This window comes from Drosophila teissieri, chromosome 2R (genome assembly GCF_016746235.2).
Source record: "Drosophila teissieri strain GT53w chromosome 2R, Prin_Dtei_1.1, whole genome shotgun sequence".
NCBI classification, from domain to species: Eukaryota; Metazoa; Arthropoda; class Insecta; order Diptera; family Drosophilidae; genus Drosophila; species Drosophila teissieri.
In genome coordinates, this window is record NC_053030.1 from 14,586,598 (window position 1) to 14,603,379 (window position 16,782).

Consider the following 16,782-nt stretch of genomic DNA (forward strand, 5'->3'; position numbering starts at 1 on the left):
GTAATCCTTTAAAAACATGCTCCCTATTTTCTTAAGCATTTTAAGACGGATACTAGGGATGATATTATGATCAGAATTTCTTTTCAGTCACTGAAATCAGGGGATTATTAGTATAATCAGGGGTTATTACAACAATTATAAAAATGTTTATGTATAATTTTACTATCCATTCATTATTTTTAATGCAAGACACGGAATAATATACTTTTGATGTACAATTTTTGGAAAGATTTAAAATTAATCTTAAATTTTTTTTAATTGGTGGAGTTTTTGCGGATAACCTAGACTCTTCTCAATCCTACATAACTCAATACATTCTGCTACTTTATTCACTTGAGGAAGTGCAGTTTAAAATATTATTTGAAAGTATCACATCTCATAAATGGTTAAAGGCATAAGTATGCCCAGGAACATGGCAAATAATGGGTTAATGGTCTCAATCAGAGCCAGTGGAATAACTTGGTTGACCCGTCCACTTAATTTAGGGACTCAACACTAGCGGGAACCGTCCTGTCAGCGACTAATGAAATTTATGCATTTATGCCGGAATCCTCGCCAGCGCCGAGGAGCGGAGCGGAGGAGCACGAATGGGACAACGGACGATGATCCATGTTAATGTCCATCAAATGTGCCAGGGGTAAAGCAGCTGTCAATTCGATTGTTGGACATGTCCACATGTCCATGTTGCAATTTGCAATTAGCCGCACTAGCAACGGATATCGCAGAGGATGGGGATATAGAATGGGGATGGGAATTGGCATCGAGATGGCGGTTGGTGAATGAGGATGGGGATGGGGATGGGTATGGGTGTGGGGATATGGAGTGGACATAGGATGCCCTGCAAGTGTCGCGATGCGCGTTTCCCGTGAGAAATTTCAATTATTTTAATTAGCGTGGCGATCGCGGTCGCTTTATTAGGCGAAACCGATCGATGTAAGCGCGTCTGCGGCTCTGCGGAGTCTGAAACCGAGTTGAAGTATCTGTATCTGGCCAATTTCCGCTGCACGCAACACACTGCTGCGCTGCTGATTCGCTGCTGCTTCGCTGTTGGCGTCGCTGCCACGGAGCTGGGAGCTGGAATTCCAAGTTGATAGCGAAGACAGTCGCCAGGCAGAACAGGATTCTGGTACTCTGGGCATCTTGCGGCCGCCTAATGACATGTTTTGGATAATGATGACGGTGAAAAGGAGATGGAGAAGGAGCAGGAGAAGGAGCAGGAGTCTGCACAGACCTGGCCAACTGGTGGATGGAGAATGGTGCGAGGAGACTGGTCCGCCGAGTGGCGATAAAAAGCTGGAACTTAATTTAAATTGATGACACTGCTCTCGTCGCCGGCCACTTGGAAAATTGCCCACAAGCGGCGAACGTTTGCCAAGCAAATCAATCTGCATGCCAGCAGTCGGGGATTCGTTTTGCAGATGGACCACCCGGCGCACGAATTCGCGGATGTCTCTGTTTCCCTCTCTGTCTTTTCGTCTTTGTGGCTTTGTATCTTTGTATCTTTGCAGCTGTAACTGCGGGCTTAATTGGCCGCAGCGGTGTCAATTGCAGCGCCACCACTGCCATCACAATGAGGGACCAATGACCAGTAGTGTGGCTGAAAGTGGATGGCAGTGGATGGTGGATAGTGTCTAATGTCTAATGGCCAGTGGCCAATTCCCTGGCCACCAGCGGGCAGCGAATGCGACTTGCTGACCAAGAGTGTCGCCCGCTGTGATTGGGAATGCCAATTTCAGCAATTAACAATGGCCATAAAAGCCTGGCGGACAGGTGAGCAAAGCCGTCTTAAGCGCAGCGGATGTGCGATACTAAGTATCTCAGATACCAGATAGCACTCGCCAGATACCAGACAACAGACACCAGATTCCAGATACCGCATACATGGGGCTTACACATGCAGCACGACGTGGATTAGCAGAGTGTGAAGCGGAGGCGGAAACGATCTGAATCCCAATCCGAATCCGTATCCGAATTCGATGCTAAATATGTATCTCACTTCGATTCAGTGTGGGGCACTAACCCGCAAACAAAAGCCAAAGGCCGCTGTCGAACATTAATCAGCAGATCGACCCGCTTAATGCACGCAGAAAAATATATTGCCTAATTAGTCATCAGTTTTATGGGTTTTATGATTTATGGCAATTGCTGTGCTATAATTTTGTTGAAGATGCTTCCACAGCATTCAATAAACAGCTAATAAAACACAGAGAACTTCGCAAAACCTGCTACCAACTGCCAGCAACCATTAAGTGAAGTCAAGTTATGGCTTTCCGCTACTAAAACAACTACATAATAGCGTAGCTATAGAAAGTTATATTCTGTAATGTTGCAGTATTACCACATTTTCAAAATGATTAGGCTTGTAAATAATATAACTCAAATGGATCACATGCTTTAATATGATATATTTCCCAAAAAGTTTTAATAAATAGAAGTATCTCTCAAGCCATTAAACTTTTCTCTCGGTGTGGCAACAAAGTAGCAACATTTAGGAAAACAAGACACGAGTCATAGCTGTTGCTCTACAAAGTATCTATATTATTGCCCTTTGGCGGAGACTTCACAGCTTCAGCACCAACTTCAACTTCACGAGCGTTCAAGGCGCTGCAATCGCCGATTTTGGGATGGAGTGGTGGATGGTGGGTGGGGAATCGGTAGGAGGGGTGGTAGTTCAACGACTCGATAACAATAAGATGTTGAAAGTATCCGATACTCGATATTCGGCGGGTGGGGAAGTGTTGGCCCGACCTTGGGCCGGATTGACCGCTTAGAGCACTCGAGTTCGATTGAATTGGCCACAAGTGGCTGACTGGCTAGCTGGCTGGCTGACTACGTTGGCCCCATCACAACTCACTTCCTGGCCAGCTGGCTGGCGTGACCCATTGCCATTGACCCATTATGTGATGAGCAATAGCAGTGCCGAATGCGAAATGCCAAATCCCAAAGCCCAACTTAAGCCCCAATTCCGATTGCAGTTCGTAACAAAGGCGGCGATATGTGCCGTGCACTCTGGGCGGGAATTCGGAAATAGACACGTTCGACAGCTGCGGCACATAAACAAGTTTGATTGTTACGAAACACGGGCATTGAAATTAAAAAATGAAGACGTCGAGATCGCGACACCTGAATTATTTGCAGCCCTTATCGATTAAGTACACACAGCTCCCGGTATGAGTCGCAAAAACCAAATTAGAATATCAATCGCGCACACTCACACACTTGCGAGGCAATCATCTATCTGAGCAGCCATTTTATGAGCCGTACGGAGATGGAGATACAGATGCAAAGATACTCGTACACACTCGCACACACCAGTGCGTACTGCTGTGTCGGCTGGGACATTGCATGTCCATTCTAAAACTCGCTGGCTGGCAGAAGCCTGAAATATTGAACCGATATTGGGCAAACGCGTTTTCCAAAGCGTTCCACCGATCGGCTCAGTCCGATCCGAGCGATCAGTCCCGCTCACCAATACCAATACCAATACCAAAACACCGACCAGAGCGTGCCATATGCTAGCTATAGAGCTACGATCCGATCGGATCCGAGGCCCTCACCTCACCTGCCTGGCTTTCGCTTTCAGTTGCTGCTCGCCGCTGCCGCCGATTGGTGTTGCTTCTTACCTGAGTCGCGTCGCCTCGTTTCGTCGTCGTTGTCGTCGTCGTGTTGCTGCCGTGTTTTGAGCTCCGACGCAAGGATAACACCCATAAGTGGCCACTCCCACACCTTTGGCTTGTGGTGAGCTGGAAATTGAAGTGCAATACTGATTTCCGACGTCGCATTACTCTCATACTGCCACTTGTTGCGGCTGCTTCACAAAACCCGACGCGAGGATAACACCTAGAACATATAGTTCCCTCTCCTTTGGCATGTGGAGTACTTGAGTGCCAAGTTGGAGTTGCTACTTACCCAAATCTCAGCGTGGTGTTGCTCCTGTGTAAACGTGTTGCTGCTGTGTCCTTACGACGCGAGTTCACTGTAGTATTATAAAGTGGCATGTATTAAAGTGAGTGTCACGTGATTCTGGTGATTCCCCTTTGGCTAGTGCACTAGCTCCCCTTCAAAAACCATGGACACGGACCAGGAGTCGAACAACCATCGCGGTTCGGTCTCGTCCAGTCGTTCCCTGGAGATACCCGCCACGCCCTCGCGGTCGCCCAAAAAAGTGTCCTTCTCGGATGAGCTGCCCCAGTCGCAAACTCCTGCCCAGCAACCCATCCAGCAGCCAGCGCCCACGGTTGTGAGTCACGTGCTCCAGCAGGCCGCCCAGTATCTGGAGCGATTGCATGGCGCACGCGATTCCCCCGAGGAAAAGGCGGAGGAGGAAGTGCAGCCAGATGGCGAAAGAGCTGTTACCCGAGATACCAGCGAAGCGGCCGTTCTCGATTTGGATGCAGTGGATGGCAGTGCTGATGAACCGGCGGCAAATGCTGGCCCAATTGTGGCCAGCTCGCCAAGTATTCTAGTTGCCAGCGTTGGCAAGCAGGAAGCGATTGCCAGTGCAAATGGAAATGGAAATGGGAATCCGAATCAGCGGCAATCAAATTTGTACATGGAACGATACAACCTCAATTTAGATAAGAACTGCAGCTCCATGGAGCTGGAGGCGCGCCGGGAGAAGCAGCGCTGGCTCCTCATATCCGAGTGCAGTGCACTTTTCGACGAGGGCGAGGGCAAACACACCAGGGAGGCCTTCCGCAAGCTCTTCCTGGACGAGGTGAGTCCTTCCGGCAGAGTCCTTAAATTGAAATCGAAGTGTATAAAATTTTCAAAGTTATAGTTGTTGTGCCACTTTCTGCTTCCTTTATCAGAGGGGTAAACCCCTTGTAAATTTATGTTCTGTTGATGGAACATTTACGGCAACTTAGTTTCTTGGCGTGTGCAATAAATTACATCATCAAATGGATGGGAATGGGAATGGTAATGGATATGGGTCTCAGAAAGTGCGCTCCAGAGCGCCTGACCTTGTGCCACTTATTCTGTGGTCCTTTACCCGATCGCTGGTCGATCGCAAAACCCGTTTTGGGTTGCTTGATGGGCTCAGCTTTTGCGGCTGGTGTTTATTTTGTTTCGGCTTCGGGTTCGACCACGAGCATTTTGTTTTTATGGGCTCCCCGAAAGCCGTTTAACCAGTCATTGCTCATCCGTTAAATATGCACATTTTTCATCATCGCCGGGAGATGAGAGATGGGAGATCGCACATCCAACATCCAACTGTGACCAAATGCAAAAGACCCAGTGTGCTGCGCTTCGATTTGCAGACAATGCTGTGGCGCGCTCATGATCGTGAGATCGAATGCCATTAAAATATTAATAAGCGGCTAATTTATGCCATTCGTCTTCATCACTATCGCACAGTTCGATTTCCATTCCCAATCGTGGGACCAGAACACTCTTAATTATGCTCATTACGTGGGTCAGTACTGGGTAAACACAGTGCTCCCTCCGTGTATATGTATATAAATCTTCGATTGCGGGGCATAAACAAATGCTTCTCCAAACAATGTGAACGTAAATTAATTAACACTTGCCCAGAAACGGGAGACGCATAAATCCATCGGTTTACAACTTGTTTTTCGGTCTTGCTTACAGGAATTCCAGCAGAAGCTCTTCCAGCTGTTTGATCTCGAGCGGAATGGCTATCTCCTGCAAGATCGCTGGATCGAGCACCTCAAGGGTCGGCTAACGTAAGTGTGGGTTGGTTGATGGCGGAGGTGGAGTTGGTTTCTTGGTATCCTCCTGCTCCTCTGAGATCGTTGCTGATGTTGTTGCGACGGTGCCAAAACAATTAGCTCGCCTTCGGAACAAAAAAAAAAAGAGCCATACTATCCAGTCCGATCCACTCGGATCCACACACGCACCTGGCTGGCGTGCTCCAGGCATTCCATTCCAGCTGCGCCGACCAGAAGCCCCATGCCACATCAGAGCCCCCAGATGCCAGATGCCAGCTCCGTTCCCAGACGATGGCGATGTCCGTTGCCCATGGCGATGCTATCTGCGCCGTGTGTTAACATATACAACAGCTAACATAGTCCGCGTGCCTCGACAGCCTCTAAAGTTGGAACTGGGCACCTGGATTGGAACTGGGCACCTGGACTGCTCTGCAGCCAGAAACTGTCACTGGCTGCCTGTCGTAATGAAGTCATTCAAATACAAATATAGTGCGAGCAGCAGCGATATCTGGGGATGCGGGATAGGGATCGGGACTGGGATGGGATGGGGATCGGGTTCGGGATCGGGAGTCGTCGCATCTTGTGCACAGCAAATAATGAAACCGGCATAATACCGCTGACACGGATTTTTATCAAGTGCTTGAAACAATTAAAAGCCCAATACGACATCATCGAAGCGAATAACATCATCGCGCTTTGTAAATATATTAATTTTTTCAACGCAAACACTAATCAAAGTAATTTGGCATTCGCCTGCCAAGTGCTGATGGAGTACACATGTAAATCAGCAAATGGAATCAGTAAAGATAAAGGTGGAAAATATGTGTCAGTGGAAGGAGACTATTGAATTCGAAAACAATTTAATGTGAAATCCAGTTCGCTCAGTAATATTTTCGATAATATCTCAATGACTGATTCAACTTCGTAACTCAGTTAAATATTCTTCTTATCAATGAAAGCATTAATTCACTTGAAAACCAATCAGTGAGATGACTCACTTCAAAATTATATTTTATGGATTTTCAGAATATTGTATTCTGGGTAAATGTTTTTCTGTGTAGCAATGCCAAGACATGTGGGAGTACCAATGTATATTTACCTATATTGAGGTCTATTTTATGGATCTTGCAGGGACGATCGCCAGATGGACTTTGCCGAGCAAATTGAATCGGTGGCCTATGTGATCTGCGGCGAGAATAAGAGGGTTTCCTTCAAGAATTTCCGCGACATCTGGCACACCAGAGGGGTAAGTGGTGACCATCATATCCGGAATTTAATTTGATCCTTTTCTAAATTCATGCACTAGATCCTTGACAAGCTATACCGCCTGATTGAGGTGGATGGAAGCAACTTGGTATCCACCAACCAGGTGATGGAGTTCATCTCCCATCTGACCAACTCCCGACCAAGGACCGGATTCGACAAGAGTTCGCTGGCCCGGCTGGAGCAGCTCTTCCGTACTACCGTGGGAAACGAGCAGGAGATTCGGCGGGAGGAGTTCCAGAAGATAGTTACCTCAAAGAATGTGAGTTGGCAAATCAAGTCATGGGTTTAATTAATAGTTTAATTTGTAAAAGTATGTTTACCTATGTTAATAGTTTAGTGATGGGGCCATTCTGCTTATTGATAATACTTATGCCACTTTCTTTCGATTTAGCCTTTCTTCACAGAGCGCGTTTTCCAAATCTTCGATAAGGACAACTCGGGATCCATTTCGCTGCAGGAGTTTATTGATGCGATACACCAGTTCTCTGGCCAGTCGGCAGATGACAAGATCCGCTTTCTGTTCAAGGTCTATGATATAGATGGTGGGTTTGCAGAATAAACTAGAGAATCTCTACTGAACCATCCATCTTCAACTTACCAGGTGACGGGCTCATTCAGCACAAGGAGCTGCACGATGTTATACGGCACTGCATCAAGGAGAACGGAATGGAGTTCTCCGAGGACCAGATCGAGGATCTCACCAGCGCCATGTTCGAGGATGCTGATCCACACAACAGCGGTGAAATCACGTACGAGGCACTGAAGAACCAGCTCCATAAGCACGGTGGCCTTCTGGAGAACCTGAGCATAACGTGAGATCCGGCTGAAGTATGGTAACTTCGTCTTTTAACTGACTAAATTCCATTTTGTAGAATCGATCGCTGGTTGGTGCCCATCGCAGAGGATCGGCAGACGGGAGCAGTGGCGAAGAGCGGTTTCTGGAACTCCCTGCCCCATCAGTTCTCGCTGGCCTACATGAAGAACAACCAGGTGTTCGTCACCTACCTCTTCTTCTATATCACCGTCAATCTGTGCCTGTTCATATCCCGCGCTATCCAGTACCGTGCTAGCAATGGTTTCGTCATCATAGCTAGAGCTTGTGGTGAGTGCTGATCTGGAACTTATATGACTATTTGATAGGACTAAAATGACTAATTTACTTTTAGGACAATGCCTGAACTTCAACTGTGCCTGGGTCCTCGTACTCATGCTGCGACACTCGCTGACTTACCTCAGGGGTCGTGGGCTGTCCTCGTATCTGCCACTGGATCACCACGTCTATCTGCACAAACTCACGGGCATCACGATCTCCGTACTGAGCTTGGTTCATACGATAATGCATCTGTTCAACTTTTCCATCATCGTGATCAACGATCCAAACATCAATGCGGGTCATTACACCATAGGGGAATGGCTGCTTACAGATCGTCCTGGACTGTTTGGCCTGATACCGGGATGTGCCAATCCCACGGGAATAGCTCTCCTGGCCATTCTGGTGGTGATGTTCGTGTGCTCACAGCCCTTTGTGCGACGGAAAGGCAGCTTCGAAGTCTTCTATTGGACCCATCTACTTTATGTGCCCTTCTGGATACTGTGCCTCTTCCATGGCCCCAACTTCTGGAAGTGGTTCCTGCTGCCAGGACTCGTTTACATCGTGGAAAGGGCATTGCGCTTCATTTGGATGAGGGGAGAGCACGGTAAGACGTACATAAGCTCTGGGCTGCTTCTGCCTTCCAAGGTGGTGCATCTGGTGATCAAGCGACCACATCACTTTAACTTCCGTCCCGGAGATTATGTCTTCGTGAACATCCCGGCCATTGCCAACTATGAGTGGCATCCGTTTACCATTAGTTCGGCGCCCGAGCAGGAGGACTACATGTGGTTACACATACGCACCGTGGGCGAGTGGACCAATCGCCTGTACCGCTACTTTGAGCGGGAGCAGCAAAAGCTGCAGCAAAGTGGCTCCTCGCAGGATATTCCCCAGCACATGCACGCCATTCCCACGCCCAGTTTCATGCTTCTCAACGAAGCCCGTAACCCTGCGATAGCCGGAGAAAGATCAGCTACGCCGCAAACAGATTTCCTGGCCAAGAACTTGGGCGTGCAGGCTGTGCCGCCAGTGCGTCCACCGCGCCAGAACCGCAAGCCCGCGCCTGGAGCTCCTACCGATCCTCCAGCCACCGGAGTAAACCGCATACGCAGCATCAAGAAGAGCCTGCAGCGGACATTCTCCAGGAAGGAGACAGTGGACCCCAAGAAGGGCATTCCGAATGGAGCTTTCATTGGCGATGGCGAGCGGGAGGACTCCAACTTGAAGCAGAGACCGCTGGAGAAGAGCATATCTCTGCCGGACATCAGTGTGAAGAGCAAAAAGCGGAGTCGCCTCAAGGCGTGAGTATAAGCTTTAGATCGGATACCTTTTCGAGACTCACCTCCTAATCCACAGCCTGCGAGCTTTGGGTCGCTCTGAATCCGAGTCTGCCTTTGATGAGAAGCGGGTGCGCCGCGCCAGGAACAACAGCGTGGGACTGGCCTACCTCAGTCCGCAAAACAAGTCGCTGGCGCAGAGTTTCCGGTACATGCGTACCAAGCCCACTATCATCGCCTTCAAGACGCCCAGCATGGAGGAGCGGGAGCATCAGGTGGCGGCCGGAGAAGCCAATGGGGCAAGTCCAGCTAGCCGAGCCGAACAGGGTCAACTGGGATCGAAGATGGATCCAGCGGACAAGTTGCAGGTGGCCAGACTGAGTCTGTCCGCCGAGGGGGCCTCCAAGCCGTTGGAGGTAAGTACTCGGTGACTGACCTACCAACTAACTCTTCTAAGCCACTAATTCCTCCAACCGAAGGACCAGACACAGACGGGATCGCCTAGCAGAAAATCTATTCTGCGACGACCCACTTTCCTGCGCTCCCTGTCCACCTCCATAAATAACAGATCCGGAGGAGGCGGTGGGGGATCCACTGGTAGCTCCACAACTAACAGCGGTGGCAAAGTGACACTTGATGCGGGAGTCATGGAGGTGCGGGTTACACCAACACACATACCAAAAGCCAACCAGGGCTAACCCACTAACCTAATCCTAATGCTAACTTTGTGATTCTCCACCTAGATATTCATCGATGGCCCATATGGAGCACCCTCGAGTCACATCTTTGGCGCCCAGCACGCGGTGCTGATTGGCACGGGCATTGGAGTCACACCGTTTGCCTCCATTCTGCAGGTACGTTAGTTCTTGTGTAGTCCATGAACGCATCTATATGTGTAATCCTAAATAGTCCATCATGCATCGATACTGGAAAGCACGGCACAGTTGCCCGAGATGCCAGTTCGAATGGGCCAGCGAAATACCCAAGTCTGTGATGAATCTGCGCAAGGTAGACTTCTTCTGGATCAACAGGGATCAAAGATCCTTCGAGTGGTTCGTCAATCTGCTGTCCCAGCTGGAGATCGAGCAGGCAGAGCTGGGCGGAGCCATGGAGCGGTGAGTGTCAGCTGAAGGTATCTATTGTGTGAAGTTTGTCACTCGTTTAATCACAGATTCCTGGACATGCACATGTACATAACAAGTGCGCTGCAAAGAACCGACATGAAGGCAGTGGGCCTCCAACTAGCTTTGGACTTACTGCACGAGAAGGTAGCCCCAAAACATACGCCTCTATATCAGTGCTATTCTAACTTCTGCATAAATTTCCTCACCAGGGCAAGCGAGATCTGATCACGGGTCTGAAAACCCGCACCAATGCCGGCAGACCGAACTGGGATAAGGTGTTCAAGCAGCTCCAGGCCCAGCAAAAGGGGAAGGTGACCGTCTTCTACTGCGGGCCACCACAGTTGGCCAAAACGTTGAGATACAAGTGCGACCAGTACGGATTCGCCTTTCGTAAGGAGTGCTTCTGAACAAGCCGCCACATCCCTCGCCCACATCTTCTCGTCCAGTTTCATCTCCACCTCACGCTCTGTGTCAATCCCCTTCGTTCATCGTGTTCTCATTTGCATAAGCAACGGGTTTATTTCGGGTTCGGTTCGGTTTAGCTTAGCTTAGATGGCTATTTATTCGTCACTTGTCTTGTTGCCTCATTGTTGAGTGTGTCCCCCAGCTTGTAAATATCTATATCTATCTGTATAATCTATATGCTCATGCAATAAAGTTTGTTACCCAATGTGCCGTCCAATTCCCTATTGCATTTGGTTTTAAATATATATAGCAAGAGCTTCTTTGCAGGCGGCTCCGAGTTCTACATTTGATGTCCCCGGTCGCAGTAAATCGCTTCACAATCACAAACAGTACGGACACTCTAATAAAAACAAAAACGAATAGACAAACACTCCATACTACTAAGCTACCTGTACCAATTTACTGCCTCAGCCATGTGCTAAAGTTGATATCACTGGGCCTGGACATTCGGGCTATAGTTATAGTCTCATCATCAATGTTGTCAACGTTGTAGAACTCCCTCAATTCTGCAATGGCCGTCTCCTCAATCTGCGTGTGAACCAAAGATTTGTTTCGCATGCGCTCATAGGATTCCCTCTGTCTTTTTTCATCCGCTAAGATGCGCGAGAAGCTCTGGCCGTGCTCCGTGGGTGTGGTAGAAGAGGTTGCATGTCCCCTCATCATATTGGCAAATGAAGTAGGATCCGTGATGCTTCCAGTGGACGGCGAAGTAAATGAGTCATTGAATGAACTCGATGGCGTTGTAGTTACTCCCCAGGCGTTTGGAACGGCCACTGGAGTGGAGGATTGTTCCACCAAAGGTGTGTTATTAGTCCGCCAACTCTTGGATTCGGAGGAAAGACGCTTCCGTTGCTTCTGCGAAAGCTTTTGGGACTGGGGAGTCAAGGAGCTAAAATCGAGATTGTAACTCTTGCTTAATGGTGTAGTGGGCTCGGTTTCATGTGATGGTGGCGGAGGTGTTTGCTCCTTCAGGGGCTTCCTTTCAATGGGTATCAGTTCATGAGTCGGTGGCTCCTCTAGCTTGAGTGTGTTGTTCACTTTTAATGCAGTTTCGGCCAGTTTTCGCTTTTGATCTTTTTTGTCCACCACACGAGACCAGTTTTTGGCCTCGCTGCGAGCGCTATCCTGGGGCGAAGAAGGCACTTCTGCCCCTGGAGTCTGTTCGCTAACGCTCAAAGATCTCATCATGCTTGATATGGCCTGCTGTTCATACTGATGCCGGGCATCTTGCTTGCGCAGATCCTTCTGTTTGTGTTTGGCTGCTTGCTTAAGCTTAGATTCCTGAAAAAAAGAAAATATATTTATACCGAGCTCAAAGATAGATGGTTGGGCACAAACCGCATCCATTCTATAATCCAGGTCCACATCACACCCGTCCACTAAGCTGAGCAACAGCTCATCCTCTATAGCCTCTGAGAACGGAGTTATTTGCCTATAGTCGAACACCCTCTTGAACATCTTTCGATAGTGCTCATTCAGGCATTTCAGAGTCTCCCCATCGCATTGTTCAATACTGCGATAGCAAAGCACCCTGGCCAAGTTTTGGCAAATGAAGTCCATGCACCCTTTTTGAAGTAGTTTGCAGTTGTACATGGCTGCAAACTCAAGCATTTCACCGCACTTTCTTATGCTGATTTTGTCCAGGATTAGAGACTCGCACACATTTTGCAACGACTCTATAAAGTACTGGTCGCAAATGGTTATCATATTGTAGAGGAACGTCTCCAGATAACCCTGCTTGCAAAAAGCCTCGTTGTCCAGACTGTACAGGTAATCGAGAACCGGCTCCATATACTCTGCGGGTACACCTTCCATGGTGACAGAAGAGCGTTCCGCCCACGAGTGCATGAACATCATCTCAAAGTACTCCAACCGCGCCACTAGCATACATTTATGAGCCTCTAGTACCTTTCCGTCCTCGCAGACAATCCTTACATCGTACAACTCTGGATGATCGGAGCGATGCAAGCGATTGAAAAGCTTTCGGGCATTGGGCAGTGGAAATTGATGGTCACGCACGTAGCTCTGTACGTACTTGGCCAGCTCGACTAGTTGAAACTTTTCCAGGTGAGGTAGGAACATCTCGCAGGTGCGAGTTCGTTGTTGAGGATTCGCAGGTCCCAGACTTTGCTGTATACAGTCAATATCTAAAGAAGATATTTATGAGTTTAATTAAATTAAATTTTTTTTAACAATTTTCTATTCTCACCATCCTCCGTTGGCCAGTAGCTCGAGTAGATGTGATTCAATATCAATTCAAACATCTTTCCCGTCAAATTGTCCAAATTTAAATAAATATCCTTGTCCAGATATTTACGTATAAGGTCTCTGAGACCTGGCGCCCGACTGAAAATGATGAATTTATGGGCTGCGAACTTTTCTCCATCCACATGGAATACCACGTCGTGAACAACATCACAGTCGCTAGTCTCGTGTAAAAGCTTCTTGAAGCTGTGCTCCTTGCGTGGCAGTGTGGGCTTTCGAAAGTACTTGGTGTGTGACTCCTGCAGAACGGCAAAAGACGCGAAGCCCTCATCGCAAAATATGTCCGTCGCACGATCGATGTTCGGCATTCGCTGCAGCTCGATCCGGATAACGTGTTCCCGGGAGATTTCCGTTTTGTTTTGATCGTTGTCCTGCCAGTTGTCCAGGGTGCTCCGATGCTTATCCTGCAGTGCTGACGCTGGCAGGGCGATCTGATTGCACTTTCCCCGATAAACACAGCCATCCTCGGAAAGCACCATAACCTGATTGCACTTGTAAAGAATTTTCTTAATCTGGGGCAGACGAATGGGTGAAAAATTACATCTGCAAAAGAGTACATGAGCATAAACAAATCATCTAACTGATGTGGATGGCTTACCTGTAAAATTGCTGAGTATTCTCGTACCATAAATACACCACATTGGTTTCCGTGAGCATGAGTAGCTTGAGAGCTGCCGCGGAGCCCTTCGTGGAGTTCTTTAGGTTGCCGCCCATTACCGATATGCTCTTGAGATCTTCGTAGCTGGTGGGCAGCAAATTGTGATGATATAATTTTGTATAATTTAGTAAACTTACTTGGGTGTCTTTATGTATCTAGTTTTGTCTGCATAGTAAAGCGTAATGACCTTTTCCTCGTTGTAAATTACCGTGGCTGCATTGTTGGCCTCCACAAAGCGTATTGCAGTCCTGGCTGGAAGCTTGATCTACAAAAAAACGTTAGAAACTACGTATAGCTATGTTAAAAACTCACCAATGTGGGCACCATGATGGATGGCGTGTTGGCACTGATGCCAAACTGGCCCTGGTTGGCCCCCCAAACGTAGACACACCTGCTGCCGTAGGCGATAGAGTGCTGATCGCAGGCGATCACGCGCACCAGATCGCTGGCACCTTTGTCACGCAAGGCGACCACTTCCTTGAACTGCGTGAGGTGTTCGGCGGCATCACGCACGCCCAATTGATGGTCTGTGTTAAGGCCGCAGGCGAAAACCAGCGAGTGATGCGTGAGCACCAGTGAGTGCTGCCGGGACACGCTGATGCACTGAATGGAGTCGCCGCTCAGTTTGGACGAAACCTTTACCCTCTTGGGCGCAGGAAGACTGTTTTCCACTCCGATGCCCAGGCGACCGCCTTTTCCATGACCCACGGCATACAGGTGACCCTTCTTGTCGCAGAATAAACTGTGGTAAGCACCCAGGGCCACCTGTTCCAGCCAAAGGTTGGACTTGCGGAAGAAGTCCACCGCCTGCGGGGTATTGGTGTTCTGCTCGTTGCCAATGCCCAGGTTGTAGTTTTTGTTTGAGCCCCACACCAGGACATCATTTCTAGGAGGAGATGCATACGTTAAGTGGCTGAAATCAAAAGTTTCCTGCTTTCCCACTCACTGTGAATCCGTGGCGAGATCATCGTCATCGCACTTCCGGCAGATGGCCTGCAGTGGACACCTGGTGTCCTCGTCCAGCAGTTCCAAACTTGCCCCGTAACGAAGCAGCAGTACGGCGCAGTCTATAGAGCCGTAGTAGAGGGCTCTGTGTAATGGACTACTTCCCGATTCGTAGTCTTGACCGTTGATGTAGGCTCCGTGGTTGAGCAGCCACTCCAGAATCTCGTACCGGGCAGTGGAGGCGGACATGTGCACCGCCGAGCGGCCCTAGAATTTCGAGATGCAGATAACAAATTAATTGCCTTCTAGGTCTTGTCCAATTTCACCACCCACCAGATCGTCTAAAATATTGGCGAAATTTCCGCACGTCTTGAAAATAAAAGCCGCTAGCTTCTGGTGGTCAATAGAACGCTTTGTCAGCGCGGCGGTGATGGCGTTTCCATGCTGGCGGTGTCTACACTTGACGGTGCAATCATATTCCTGGGTCCTGGCGACTGACATCGGATAATTTAGAAATAAACGCCGGGATATCAACTTTTTTACGTGGATTATTTTGTTTTGCTCGCAGTGCAGTGTGACCAGATGTGAAGAGTGACTGCAACCTAACCCAACTAATTAAAATGCAACTGTAATGTGGCGCATAATTTAAAATGCACTAGACTCTTCGTAGAATAAAGCTTTCTTTACCTAACTTCAATATTACTTTAACAAAGTAATTATTTAAAAAACTGCCCTAAAATGCAATCACATTTTTGTTCATATTACTGAGCACTGTTGCAATATAAACAGGTGTTTTATACGAAACCAACTTTTGATTTACAAAAATGAATTGTATTTGTTTATATCAATTAAGATAATACTGTAATCAGTAAGGTTTAATGAAGGCAAAAGAATATAACAAACATATAATTACTTGAGTCTTATTAAATACATACTATATTTACTTTCTTAATAATAAAGACTTACCTACAGCTTAGTTTACTTATACATAATTATGTTATACGTTTTTCATTTTTTCTTCTTGCAGGCAGTCTAACTTCACGCCTTTTAAGTATGGCAAGGTTTTCATTGCCTCCCCGGTACCTCACGATGGATCTTCCGGTCACTGAGATAGTCCCATTCCTCCGAATTATGGAGTACACACAGACTTCCTTTGGAGCTTGACTTCTGGGTGGCCTATCGAAGTTACGGACCCGTGGCCTCGACGTTGGTTTAGGATTAGATTTACTGGAATATGAAATGTCCAGACATGGAAACTCCTGCTGTTTGATGGGGCTTATAAAATTGCGTATCAACGGCTGCAAAGCCTGTTCCCTTTTTGATGGATTAACTTCTTCAGCGGGTTCTTTCGCGGGTGATTTTGGCTCAGCTCGTATGAATGGCTTGCAGGGGCGAAGTTTTCCCTAAATAAGCAGATACTTTTTAATACTTCATAACTTGAAAGGCTATTGTACTGTGCTTATTTACCGAACAACAATGCAGTTTTCGAGCTTTTTCCGTGTCCGCTATAAGGAAACCGCACTTGCACTCCGCATATCCGTGAATCCTGTACAAAGGACCTCGTCTCTTGATGCTAAAGCACTTCTTGATGTGGGCGAAGCGGTTTTTGAATGACACCATAGATATTCCACAACCTGGACACACGACCATTTCCACAAGCTCTCCAATGGTGTACCAAATGGTTTCCCTGGGTTCATTGGAGCCCTAAGGATATTAAGCACTTAGAAATTGTGTGCATTTGGTTTATAACAGTCTTACCACATCTTTCTCCAAATCCGACATGCTGGAGTTGGTATATTCTGCAAATAGGAAAGTAAATCGTAAACAAATGGACGATTCGGTTACTTCACAGAATGTACTTTCTCTCTCCCCCTTGTTATGTGTTAACGAATAAGAATTCTATGTTTTGGAGATATTATGTTAAGAAAACTCGATCTCACTGCATTAACTGTTCATTTGTCTTTGAAATTGTAAATAATAACAATAATTTTTAATGCACAAACCTTAGAGTGACCGA

At 47.6% G+C, this 16,782-nt stretch overlaps 3 protein-coding genes across 4 annotated transcripts; 1 reads left to right on the forward strand and 2 right to left on the reverse strand.

Moving 5' to 3' along the window:
- The first annotated feature begins 3,576 nt into the window (after positions 1-3,576).
- Positions 3,577-10,843, forward strand: LOC122613360 (NADPH oxidase 5). Of its 2 annotated transcripts, XM_043787501.1 has the most exons (14): positions 3,577-4,717; positions 5,593-5,687; positions 6,804-6,918; positions 6,979-7,197; positions 7,330-7,480; positions 7,540-7,750; positions 7,811-8,040; positions 8,105-9,332; positions 9,388-9,724; positions 9,788-9,961; positions 10,052-10,162; positions 10,218-10,423; positions 10,480-10,576; positions 10,642-10,843. In XM_043787501.1, the coding sequence occupies exons 1-14, from the start codon at positions 4,070-4,072 to the stop codon at positions 10,837-10,839; spliced, it is 4,020 nt and encodes a 1,339-aa protein (XP_043643436.1). In that variant the 5' UTR covers positions 3,577-4,069; the 3' UTR covers positions 10,840-10,843. The 2 variants fall into 2 exon arrangements, with proteins under 2 accessions (XP_043643436.1, XP_043643437.1); XM_043787502.1 differs by lacking the exon at positions 9,788-9,961.
- Positions 10,844-11,296: 453 nt separating this feature from the next.
- On the reverse strand, positions 11,297-15,327 carry LOC122613362 (inhibitor of Bruton tyrosine kinase). Its single transcript, XM_043787503.1, has 8 exons — positions 15,099-15,327; positions 14,767-15,032; positions 14,133-14,706; positions 13,958-14,085; positions 13,761-13,904; positions 13,107-13,705; positions 12,236-13,044; positions 11,297-12,178 (listed from the first exon to the last, which is right to left on the reverse strand). The coding sequence occupies exons 1-8, from the start codon at positions 15,264-15,266 to the stop codon at positions 11,297-11,299; spliced, it is 3,570 nt and encodes a 1,189-aa protein (XP_043643438.1). The 5' UTR covers positions 15,267-15,327.
- A 333-nt stretch (positions 15,328-15,660) lies between these two features.
- Positions 15,661-16,560, reverse strand: LOC122614394. Its single transcript, XM_043788962.1, has 3 exons — positions 16,524-16,560; positions 16,233-16,469; positions 15,661-16,168 (listed from the first exon to the last, which is right to left on the reverse strand). The coding sequence occupies exons 1-3, from the start codon at positions 16,545-16,547 to the stop codon at positions 15,758-15,760; spliced, it is 672 nt and encodes a 223-aa protein (XP_043644897.1). The 5' UTR covers positions 16,548-16,560; the 3' UTR covers positions 15,661-15,757.
- Between the last annotated feature and the right edge of the window lie 222 nt (positions 16,561-16,782).